General features: G+C 31.9%; 1 protein-coding gene and 1 non-coding gene across 2 annotated transcripts; both read left to right on the forward strand.

The window, feature by feature from the left end:
* Positions 1 to 6271: 6271 nt before the first annotated feature.
* On the forward strand, positions 6272 to 7414 carry LOC143178285 (uncharacterized). The gene has a single exon (XM_076376823.1). It carries the CDS (start codon positions 6272 to 6274, stop codon positions 7412 to 7414), a length of 1143 nt encoding a protein of 380 aa, XP_076232938.1.
* A 4195-nt stretch (positions 7415 to 11609) lies between these two features.
* Positions 11610 to 11682, forward strand: Trnav-uac (transfer RNA valine (anticodon UAC)). The gene has a single exon. It is a non-coding gene; the product is annotated as a tRNA-Val (tRNA).
* Positions 11683 to 12973: the final 1291 nt, after the last annotated feature.

A 12973-nucleotide genomic window follows, 5' to 3' on the forward strand; every position in this document is an offset into this window, starting at 1 on the left:
CCAGATTCGTCTGCATTTTCTTCTGCTAATTTTATCGTAGGGACTCCTCGATTTGGCATCAGGTTCGTTCACATGACACAATCAGATACATTTATGTATCGATTCTAGCAGCTGCCTGACTATGCACCAGAGTCGTCTAGAAAAATTATTACTAACAAACTAAGAACCATATTTTTAAAGAGATTATCCTCATTCGTTGGGCTCTCACTAGATATGCATATCATAACATAATAAAAAAATATTAGGTAAAGTTGCCATTGATGTGAGTCCTCACTAATTTCGATGATTTTTAAATATATTATAAACGTTGTCACTTTGAACAACTTTTTCCTTTGGCAAAGTTAGCGGTCGACCTTAGTTTCTGAGATATTCACAAAAAACTTGTCAGGTCTGGGTTAGGTTTGGTTTAGGGTTGGGTTAGGTCTGGGTACGAATATAGCATTAAAAGTACCGTGTTCTGTTAATGTTCTGTAATTAAGTTTCAGTTGTGCTAGTTTTTCTTTCGAGGGAGTGCAACATCACGCGAACCACCCGTTACATACGCCTGCTGCAGACCGCCGCTGTGGAGTATTTATACACGAATGTCTTTTTGCAAATATCTGGGAAACTAAGGTCAATTGCCAATTTTGTCAAGGGAAGAAGTTGTTCAAAATGACAACATTTATAATATACTTACAAATTGTCGATATCGATGAAGACCCATTTTCAGACCCAAATTACCAAATATTGTAAGGACACAAAATATAAGTTTTTTAAATAATTAGTTCTAGTTCACAATTTCACACGAAACATCGTAAAACTTTGAATAGATATAGTTACTTCTTTTAAAGTGCAAGGGTTTAAAATTCCAAATTATCTACATGTATTCTATATTTTGGTCTATTGTATCTCTAAAAACTCGGCTAAGTAATTGTTTGGACAATCATCAAAAGTATATTAATACATTTTCGTCAATAAGTTTTTTAAACAAATACCTAAATATTTTTTAAAACTGTTTACACAAGTGGAATTGTCGTTTAAAAATACACATTAACTCAATTTATACTTGTTTATATTTAATAGTTTCTGAGACATTCAGCCAAATATGTTTAACATCCCCAACTTTGGGACCGATTTTCGTCCCTTTAACGTAGATAATTGCAGATAAAAAAATACCTGCCGAATTTTTTCGGCTATTTTATATGCTTACAAAATTTCATAAAATTCGAAAATTTACTTCTCAAATAGTTAACTTGTTAGAACTGTAATACGTGAATTAGATGTTATTGCGCTTCTGTAGACAGGTAGTATGTCGAGAGAATCACCAGTCTGCTCCACTCTCTATGAATAGAACACACGAATATTGTAATTGAATGGAATTCGGATGGTTTGCAGTTCAGAGTTCTATATCTACATTCGTATTTAGGTTTATTACGACCATCCGTTTTATATGAACAGTGAATATGAATAGAGTGAGTTGTAGGGTAATATAAGATAGAATGTTTATAGTGGCATACGGAGGAATTAGAACCACAGGGTAATGGGAGTCAAGCAGTTATATTTGTATCCAAACAAGTCCGACCGTGTTGTATTGTGGGAACGTGTAGAGGGATGTATTACGTCGTCGCTCAATGAACGTCTCGCATAAAAGTAGATCGCATATCGGTTTTACACTTCGTCGTTGTAGTTTTCAAAGATATTCGAGGACTAAGTATGAGTACTTAAAGTGCGTATTCTATAGGTTTTTTGCTCTTAATTGGTAAAGTATATGTCAGTGATTTCTGCAGACTTCTTTGCCTTGAAATGACCGATCGCTTTTTAATTACGCAATTAAAAGTCGAGAATGTTCATTCGTGGTAATAGTAGTCAAATGGCTTCCATTACATCATGTTGAAAGCATGAAATATTTTTTCTCTTGATTGTTTTGAATGCTGCAAATATATATAAACATAGAAAAGGCACAGTGGATCCTGGTAACCCTAAATTGTGCAATAAAAGGGATAAGTGAAGACAAGATATCTATTCATAAAATTGTCAAAGAGTTAGAAATTCTGTATAGCACTTTACTAAAAAGATATCATATACTAGTACCAACAGCTCCTCGTCTTGGAAGAAAAGCTGTATTTAATAAACAGCAAGAAGAGTTACTGGTAGATCATCTGATTCATATATCACAGATTTTCTATGGGTTAGATTACAGGTAGTTCCGAAAGATTGCATTTGAATATGTAGAACACTTGAAAATTTCTCATAGTTTCAGCAAAGAAACTAAATCAACAGGAGTAAACTGCTTACATGGATTTCTCAAATGGAATCCGTGAGTCAGTGTTTGCAAACCTGAGTCGACGAACAATAATCGAATGGGAAGCTTTAATAAAAAAAAAGTAGCTCACTTTTACTAAAATCTTGAAGAAGTTATAACGAAGAACAAATTTGAATATCATCAAAGTTTCAACCTGGACGAATCAGGAATTGCAACTGTTCAAGAACCAAACAAAATGTTAGCACAAACGGAGCAAAAACGCGTCGAAGCTATCGTCTCTGGGGAAAAAGGACAAACCATTACTGTTGTCTGTGCTATGAATGCCGCAGGTACATTTGTATGTACGACCATTGTTTATATTTTCAAGACAACGTCATTCTTCGCTTCTTGAGAAAGATAGTCCTCCAGATGCTATTTATGATTGCTTAAAAAACGGATCAGCGCGACAGTATTTATGAAATGGTTGCGACATTTGAAGAATTTTGTAAAACCCTTTGAAGAAAATGAAATATTATTGAACATGAATAACTACAATAACCACTGTACGCTGGAAGCATACTTTTGTAAAGAGAATCATATTACAATGCTCTCTATTCTGCCTCATTCGTCTCATCACATGCAACCATTAGACATCACGTTTTTCAGCCTTTTAAAAAAGGCTTACAATCGGGAATGTGATCTAAAATTACGAAACCTGGTAAAAGTAACTTCGTATCAAGTTGTCAGATTATTCAGGAACGTGTACTGTAAACTAGCTTCGATGGACAAAGGTGTCAGTGGTTTCCATGCCACGGATATAAGCCCAATAAATTCAAATGTATTCAATGACAGTGACTTTTTTGTAACAAACGCTGCTGCTACTGATGTTATGGAAGTGTCGTCGAATAATCGACCAGTTTTCATAGTTCAGCAGTCAACCATTTGCCATACACGGACGAAATGAATTGTATACCTGCTAATAACGTCTCTGTTGCTAATGATGTCTCTATTATTATATTGACTTTGATTTTATCACTAATTTCTCAGGAGCCAACAATCTCTCGTGAAGTCTGAAGACACTTAAAAAAACAGCATTCAGAAATTATAACTGACATTCCTTAAAAGACTCTTTTAGATGACAAGAAGAGAAAACACTTAACAAAAAAGATAAAAATGAGTCACCGAAAAGGAAGACAAAGAAGTCGAAAGTAGAAAATAAAAATAAAACTGGACAAAAAGTAAATGAAAAAGGCAATATATACCTATTTAGGATTGAAAGGATGAAAGTAATAAATTCCAATAAATTTATTGATGATAATGTTGAAGACTAAGCAGACACTTGTATTGTTTGCGATGTACCTGCAAAGTTTAATGAATTATGGTATCGATGCAGATCGTGTGGTAATTAAAAATCAAAAACTTTTTTCTTATCTAGGATGTACCATAATATGTGAAAGTACAACAGTAGTAGCTGTAGTGTAAAATAAGAAAAAAAATTGCATAGAATAGAATACATCTCACCAATTTCAATACCTTTCAATTACCTTTCATATTTCAACAATTTTGATAGATAATTGTATCTATCCTGCTTAAGTGATTTAAGCTATACACTGTTTCCCATTTTAACTTAACATAGAACCTTCGAAATTAAACTTGATCAAAAAACAAATTTTAAACATAAGTTGTAACGATCGAAAAGTAATAGTTGAAGATAATCTTGGTTTGACATTGAGTCAAGTTGAAATAGTTGGACCAACGTCAAGTCAATTTTTATAAATGGGAATCCTTATTTTTTATGATTGTTTAACAACAAATACTTTTTGTTCGTATCAATTTTTCGATTTGACCTCCTCCTTTCGAAATGTCTGATTTAGAAATTAATAGACACGTAAAAGTAATATTCTCTATTTAAGTATTTTCCAATAGCTAACTACATTCCCTCTAGATAAAATTGTAAATCTGTGATAGCATCAAATTTCTAATTATTTCTAACCATAAATATTCTTTACTACAAAACACACACATTTCAGATTTTTTAACAGTTACATCAGCAAAGCTGTAAAAAAAATCAAAATGTATTGTAGCTTTTTATCTATTGCTTCATAGAATAAGCCGTCAATAACATCTTCAACGCCCAAGTTAGTCGTAAGAAATTCAAGTTCATTACGTATCTAATCACTTACATTGCACACAAAATTATAAACATTGTAATTTTATTGAAAAAGTAATTGCAATTTGATGTAGGTACTTAGGTGTAATCGCAGTGCAGTTACAATTACATAATTACTAAGAATCATTTAAGCACCACTATAATTAAAGCTGCGGTTATACCGGATGCGTTTTCTGATAGACTGATGATCTGTTCTGACAATTATGGCCCGATACACACGAGTGATACATATTTTGTGATATCATCTCAGGAACTCTTTGTGATCATATGTCTATAGTTGTTTGTAATTGAGAAAACAAAGAGAAACACATGATCGTAACAAGATCGTGCGTAAAATATCGATCGTGTGCATTGACCCTACATCTGAACTTGTCTGGCTCGTACAATAAATAGTTTGGACATATTAGCCAGAACATCAGTTCGTCAGGAAACGCATTCACCATAATCGCAACATTTTTTATACAGTGCATATGAAAGATTACTTTCCTTTCCTTTGTGTTTTACGTATCTATTGATATTTAGTAGTACTGTATTTGCATGATGTGTGTATATACATATGAAAATAGCAATAATATATGTTATAAAATTGAAGTAATGTTATTGTGATATTATAATATGCAAGGTAGTGATAAAAATAATGGAAGTTTATTTTTATTTCATGCATACCCCATTGCTAATATAATCGTATAAAGAACATAGGTATTTAATATTTATGAATCTTAGAGATACAGTAGACAGTAATAGACTGGGATACACCCTATAATAGATGAAGTTATATAGGTGCACTAAATATATAAAATAAAATACATATTGTTACATATTATACGTTTTTAATGAATTATTTGCTTTTTATGAGCCGCAGACGTTTTAAGTCTTAATTACATGCATAGTGCGTAATTTGGATTTAATTGTTACCTTTGATACGACTTTATGGGGAATTACTCATTTGCATGAACAAAAACTAGCTCAGTTATTTGTGTGAAGATTCCCAAAGTATAATAAAGGTTCGTATGGAAAAACAGGGTCGTTAATTTGAAAGTAATTTCCAATTTAGTACCGTTAATCTAAACGTAATTGTTGAACCAAGTATACGAACTAAGATGCTGTTCGCATTGCAAAGCGTGAACAATTTTTTGTTGCAGAACTGACTGCTTCTCACGTACTCCGCCAAGTTGCCAAGAAAATTATGTAGCAACAGTTGGATATACGTGTTTCTTACGTGCAAATTATAGTTCAACCTGTAACGAAGAAATTTCGAGACAAACGTAATGCACGAGTGAACAACATGTAATTTTATATTTTCATAATAAAAGATAGCATGAGAAAGAGATACGAACTAGAAAAGTACAAGCAAAAATTACTTAAATAATAATTGCCTGAGAAATAAAGTAAAGAATTGAAACATGAAACAAAAGAAAATCTTATACTTCTGCTAAACATGAGATTGCTTTAACAACTAAAAACATTTCATTACACTTTTTAAAGATACGCCATGAAAGAATTAGTAGTGACAAAAAATTATTACAAAATCTGAAAGACACATGATTAAACTAAATTCTGTGTTTTAAATGAATATAACAATAACTAAATGTATTAACAGAAATTCTAATACTATAAATATAAGAGTATTTTTATACTGAGAAACGAAACTACATACAGTAAAGAAATTATCCCAGCAGATCAATCACTTATAAATTCAGCAAACGATTACTAATATATGCAAAACCGATCGGTAGTATCTATGCAATGTTATCATTATCAATGGTTTACTTGTAATATATCAGTTCCAACCTTTTTGAGCTACCCTCAACATACAGTTTAACATATGCGTAGATACATGACGAGACTGTAAGAACAGAGGACAAAAGATTAACTAAATAATGGATAATCGTATTAGAAAACTGCGACAAAGTAGTCGAAATCGAGAATCCTATGATGAACTGATGGAACTTGAAGCAGAATTACGACAAGCATATGTAGCGAAGGAGTTGCAAGCTCAACTCTTAGAAAAGGAGACAGAGCGATATATCGAGAGTGTACGAAACCAACACGCAGTTAATTTAATGCGGCTGGAAGAGCAGAAGGCTTTGGACGATTACCTTCGTCAAAAAGCCAAAGACCTTAGGAAATCTGAAGATTATAAGAGGCAGTTAAAAGAACAGATTATACAGAAACAGGAAGAAAACAATACTATGAAACAGGAAGCTCGCAAGGAAAGAGAAGTCTTGATAGAAGTCGACAGAATAAGGGAAGAGCGTGATACGATTAAAGCAATAGAGAAAAAAGTTGAGCTGTCAGAAGATATGAGACGACAGCGCTTAATTCTTACGGAAATGAAACTGATTCGCGATCACGAAGATAAAGAGGCTGAACAGAGAAAAGATATCGAGAATCAAATATATTTGGAAGATATTGATGAGAGAGTTAGGAAGGCCAAAGAACTTCGCGAAGAGCAAATACGCGTTAGAGAACGAGCAATGGATGAAATAGCAACTATATTAATAAATACAGAGACTCACAAACGAGAAAAAGAAAGATTGATCGGTGAATTGTTAGCTGAAGATGTTAATCGGGAGATTTTAAGAAAGGAGAATGAAGAAGCTATTAAGAGAATGAAGATGAAAGAAGAATTGGCGGCTGGTTTAAAGGAACAGATTATTTTCATGGAACACTGTAAGTTGCACTTTGTTGAGCAAGATAGGGCGTTTGCAGAAGAAATTATGAAGAAGGTTATGGAGAACGAAAAAACCGAGAGACTTACTGCGGCAGCTAAACGAAGGATGCAGGCGCAATACCGAGAAGACTTAAATCGTTTGATCGAAAAACGCCATCAAATTCGAGAGGAAGAAATATTGAAAATGGAGGAGGCTGCTAAAGAGGAAAGTCGACAATTGAGGATGTTCTCAGACCGCATGAAAGAAGAGAGGAAACGATTATTAGAAAATCATGCAACAAACGTTGCTGATTTCCTTAATAAGGGCGTCCTTACTGAAGAAGAGCGAGAAATTATTACACAAATGTAAATAGACTATACCTAGACAGAATGTTATCAATTATCATTGCACCGCTTGGGAAAGATGTACTTGAATAATTTCCAGTTTCATTATACATATATAATAATATACATATATGTATATATATAATAGACTAATGTATATTTATTACTAAATTCATGAAGTATTCAATACTATAAGCATTTGCTAATGATACACTGTGAGAAAGCTGTATTCTGTACGTAACAAAGGAATTACGCTTACTGTTGTTTGTACAATCACTTTAAACATTTTTGAAGCAATTTTAAACTGTACTTAAGTAATATTAAATTTATTATTTTATATGTATTTATATTATATTCAATGCATGTTTATACTATAATTATTGGAAAATTAATGATTTTATATTCAACACGGAAATTTATAAAAACATTTAAATTTCGTCGTGCGATTCTTACATACCTACATACACGATTCACTGATTTGTACGTACGGCAATTTAAAAATAAAACGAAAAATTAATTACCTGTACATTTAAAAATATATGGTTGTTAAAATGAATAAGGATCATGAACCTAGAAGCATGTATTAAATTTATGAAAAAATATTATACATATATTATGAGTATTTCTTAAGTCCTTATCTTATACTTTTCCATTTTCTTATTCTTCCTAGCTATACCACACATGTACCTATTTCTAAAGCGGTATAACTCAAAAGAAAGTACTTTTCAGGACAAGCCAGTCGCTACTTATGTAACTAGAAAAAATTAGGTACTTACTGAACAAATAATATTGATAAAAAGAGCAGAATTGCCTAAGGAAAGCTGTTACTTTAATCATTTATCTGAATAATAATACATTATTTCTAGTAAATGATTTAGTTTATATTTTACGAGTACTTTAAATCAAGTCTACAATTGTGAAATTCTGTTAATAAGTTTTACAATGAATAGAATTTTGTTTATCATATTCCTTCATGGCTGTAATTAAAAAATCGCGTTTCTGAGTCGTATCACTTGTAAAATAGGTACATGTGTAATATGTAAATACTGTTCGGTAGGTACTATCTGCCATAATTTTTTCTTTACTTTTCTGTGTATAGACAAGAGACAATATATACTTATTATCTTAAGATCATTGAAATCAGTAAGGTATGCCTTAAACTATATAATTGCTTTTTTCCATTGCTGTTCGATTCCTTAATAATTCGCAACTTTCCGTTCTGTTCTAGAATCATAATTGTAAAAAACTATTAAAATATCATATGCGATTAAAATACTATACTATAACTATCTTTAAACACTTAGGCTACAATCCGAAATTTAGCTAAAACTGCTATACAATACTACAGCTATATACATCATCTAATACGGTAATCTTAATAGTGAATTGAGTGGTCCTACGTAACTTTTGAATATTCTGTGTAATACTGTGTGGATATAATGATAAAGAATCCAATTTCCTAAAGTTTATATGAAAACATATCGAGTAGAACATGCTTTGTACCAGAAATTTGAAATACATATCTAACAAAACGTTAATTCCTTCAATATTACACTCTTATACTTGTACAAGATTCAACTTGTTATCGTCACAAGTATCGCCATGTCCCCTGCAATTTGAAGAAAGAATTATATCGATATCTACAATAGTTTCGAAGAAATCAGCATGAATATTAATTTAAAGGTGTTATTATTAAAAGTAGAAACAAGTAGCACATTTTGCTTTATAAATCTTTTTATTCTAGTTGACTTTTTGCTGCCTTATCTTCAGGACTCTCTGTATAGAAACGTGCAATTTCTTACACTCGAGTAACCATAGACGTATGGAGCTATCATAGTAGGCGGAAGAATGAACTTTCTCGTGCATAACTTATGCAGATCAACTAGCCATTGTAGTGGTTACTTAACATGTTTGCCAATATTACTCGTGACGCTGTTCAGACAATTACTGTGTCTGTGATACAGGTTTTAGAAACGGGGACTTCCCTGGCGCCTCTCAAACTTTTTGCTTTTTTCGAGGAACACATCGTCAGCTTAATGCAATGCAACAGCAGGCATAGTGCGTAGGATTACAAAGACGCAATAGATTACGTGCGATTCGTCTATTTCAAAACAAAGTAGAAGGTTAAAATTAATCGATCAGTACCTACTGCTTCTTAGTTCTTAGAAACAATTAACAGAAGTGTAAGTATTTAGTAACATATGTACATGGCAGTGAAAAAAATAAGATTCTTAATGTGTCTATCACCAACTAGTATTCCCTTTTATCTCTTCATTCCCTTCAGTTACTCGATCACATTTATATTTAATATTTTGAACCACATATCACTATACAGGTACCATTCTTCGCTTATGTATTTCATTACAATAAACAAAACATAAAAGTTTAAGACCTGTTGCAGAGGAGCGTTTTTCTGCCCCAGCGCATTGTAGCAACAGTTCCCAAGTTTCAATTGTGGAGAACAAGGAAACACATACGAACGTGACAACTTGGCGGCAGATTTGCGTATCTTCAAAAAAACAAAGATCCTGTCTTGCCGCTTTGTGTAAATTTGTTGCTACAATTTGCAGCAAATGTGCCGCCAAGTTGCTGCGTTCGTATGTCTTTCCTTGTTTTCCATAATTAAAAATTGGGAATTGTCCTTGTTACTACACACGCTACGACAAATCGCTGTGATGGCAAAAAACACTTGTCTGCAGCGGGCCTAATATATTCCAACGATTAGAGTTATTTGAAATTATCTTCATATCTTATCGTAAATACAAATGTGTCTCAAGAATTATAACACATATTCAATATTACACAGTCAATTATTTGCAGAATGATTAATAACGTAGGTATAAAGTATAAATACCCTTTTTACAAGCATCGTAACAAATGTTGTTATTAGTTATGAAAAATTTGTATTCGTCGTGAAAGGAATAAGTACAATATAAGTACATTATATATTTCACATTGTACATATTCTACATATACAGGGCAATCAGTTTAACTGGACTGTTGTCAACGCTTATAATACTAATAATATTTACAATAAATGCTGCCAATACTCGGAAGGCTTTCAGGTAAACTGATAAATACACTAATAGTATCACGATATTTATTTTTTGCCATATGTGATTTAATACTGCATTGATTACTGGTTACAAAAATACATAACTCCATTTGAAAAGAATAGGTTTAAATGCCCTTTACCTGCCTATCTATGAAGAAACTGTTATAATTACATCAAATTACTTTCCCCCTCAAAATAGAACAAATTTTATTTGAAACATTTCTTGTGTAACGAAAAATAAAGAAGATAACTGCGTTTATAAATTAAGATGTGTCACCCTGTATGTATATGTATCCGAAAATGTGAAATATTTTTGAAGGATAAATTCTAATTCTAGACACGAAATCAACGAAGAAACACATACTTCCCGAAATGCTTTTATTTATATGTTATTTTGTATTGCGTATGATATTCCATAGATCCATGACGGTGAACCAATCATTTAAAAGAGTGGGATATTTCTGGGTCTGGTAGGACTTCTCTGGTAGGGAACTGCACGCTATACAGACAAATATTTACATTCACATACTAAGCCAGTATTCTACGCAACATAAAATACTTATAATATACTACAAAATATTTCATTTGAACACGACTATTGCATTTAAGTTTGCAATAATTTAAATTCGCGATAGATATCTATGCACCAGTTAAATGCATACACATGTACACATACTCGGCACAGGACAGAGTCGTTCTTTTACCGCGAGTAACATGTTAAAAAAACGTTTAGAAGTAGAAATATCTTTGATACTAATTATATATAAAAGTTTGAATTTATGTCAACGTAAACGTTAAAATACAAATGATAAAAGTGGTCTTGGATTAATAATAACAATAAAGATATTTACTTTACTGAATTGTTTTAGTATAAACAATCTATGTATGTATTTGTATTGTATAACATGTAACAGACTTAATTAATTTAAGTATTTTTATGTCATATTAATTACATTTTTACGTCTAAGTTAAATTCAACATTTTGATTATAGTAATACTCAATAAAAATTTTTAAAAAATACAAGTTTACAAATTCTGTACTTATTTCTATACAGTTTCCCTCATATGACACATGTAAAATTTGTAAAATATTTATAATAAATAAATCTTATCTTAATTGTTAGTGAATTCAGCAATTTATATATTAAAAAGTAACTCACACATCGGTTCCGTGGTGTAGCGGTTATCACGTCTGCTTTACACGCAGAAGGTCGCCAGTTCGATCCCGGCCGGAACCATTCTTTTTTTATTTGAAATCTTATTATTAATATTCTAGTAAATACTTGTAACTTGTAACAAAAAAACGAATTGAATTTAATATCAACACTTTCTCTGTTACGTCATCCGTGAGAAACTTATTCGCGTTTACAAATTGTATATAAATGTTTACGAAAAATGAAGCGAATACGTAAAAATGATTACTCAACATAATTATCTTCAAAATTAACACAATTGGATATTGTTTAATTGTATTTCACGTGATAAACAAAATCGTGTAAGTACTAGAACGTGATAAACAAAATTTTTGTTGTTGAGAAAACCTTACACAATTTAAAAGAAAGACAAATTAAAATATTCGTAGTAAAATATAGAATTCATAAAAATTGAAGATAATTTATTTTAAGCATTGTACATACATTAAATACATATTTAGACTAATGAACCTACTTGGGCAACTTTGTTTTGTAGCATGCTGTGGCGATTATGTATTTTTAGAGAAAGTTTCGATTGTCTTTTGATTTAGTAGCGGGTGCACATAGATTAAATATTATATTGTGCTTTATTGTCGCCAATAAACTACGCTTTTCGAAATTTCAAATTTCGAAACATTTTTCTTCATTAAAAAATGAGTCACCCTACTTATTTTAAATGAAATCATATATTTTTTAATACACTCTCCAATGCATCTCGTTATTCCTTATAGAAAACTATGAAATTATTTTTCAAAGAAAAAAAGCAGTTAGTTTGTAAGATATAAAGGGTGTTCCAGAACTACTGGTACAAACGAAAAGGAGTCGATTCGACATGAAAACAATTTTTAGTCCACAACTTACGAGATTTGACCAAGTATAAGTGCACCGAACTACAGCTCTAGACGTTTGAAGGATAAACAAGGTAAGGGGAATACTTCTAGCGTACCGTAGAGACAGTCGCTGGTCAGACCGAGAGTGTTCCCTTTACCTTTGTACCCTTCAAGCACACAAAACTTTGCTTTCGTATGCTTGCACCTGACCATAACTGAAACGCAATTTTCTCGAAAACGAAGCATAATATCAAAAAAGTTTATTCTATATTTCGACCTACTTTTTCATGTAAATTCACTGACTTTCCGCTTGTATTATCAGTTCTGAGTCACCCTGCATAAATTTGAATATTGCTAAATGGAACTAATTTCTGCTTGATGAGAGCGACGTCACGCTGAGACGGACAGTATTTACTTTTATTATTTTACTTTGTCATTGTATACATACGACAATTGTTCTATTATAAATTAATATTCTATACTTCTAAAGAAGGCTTCCCACGACG

The sequence above is a fragment of the Calliopsis andreniformis genome, chromosome 4 (assembly GCF_051401765.1).
Source record: "Calliopsis andreniformis isolate RMS-2024a chromosome 4, iyCalAndr_principal, whole genome shotgun sequence".
NCBI lineage: Eukaryota > Metazoa > Arthropoda > Insecta > Hymenoptera > Andrenidae > Calliopsis > Calliopsis andreniformis.

Bases quoted from the DNA above. Each gene is read 5' to 3' on its own strand.
- LOC143178285 (XM_076376823.1), top strand. From the start codon at position 6,272: ATGGATAATCGTATTAGAAAACTGCGACAAAGTAGTCGAAATCGAGAA.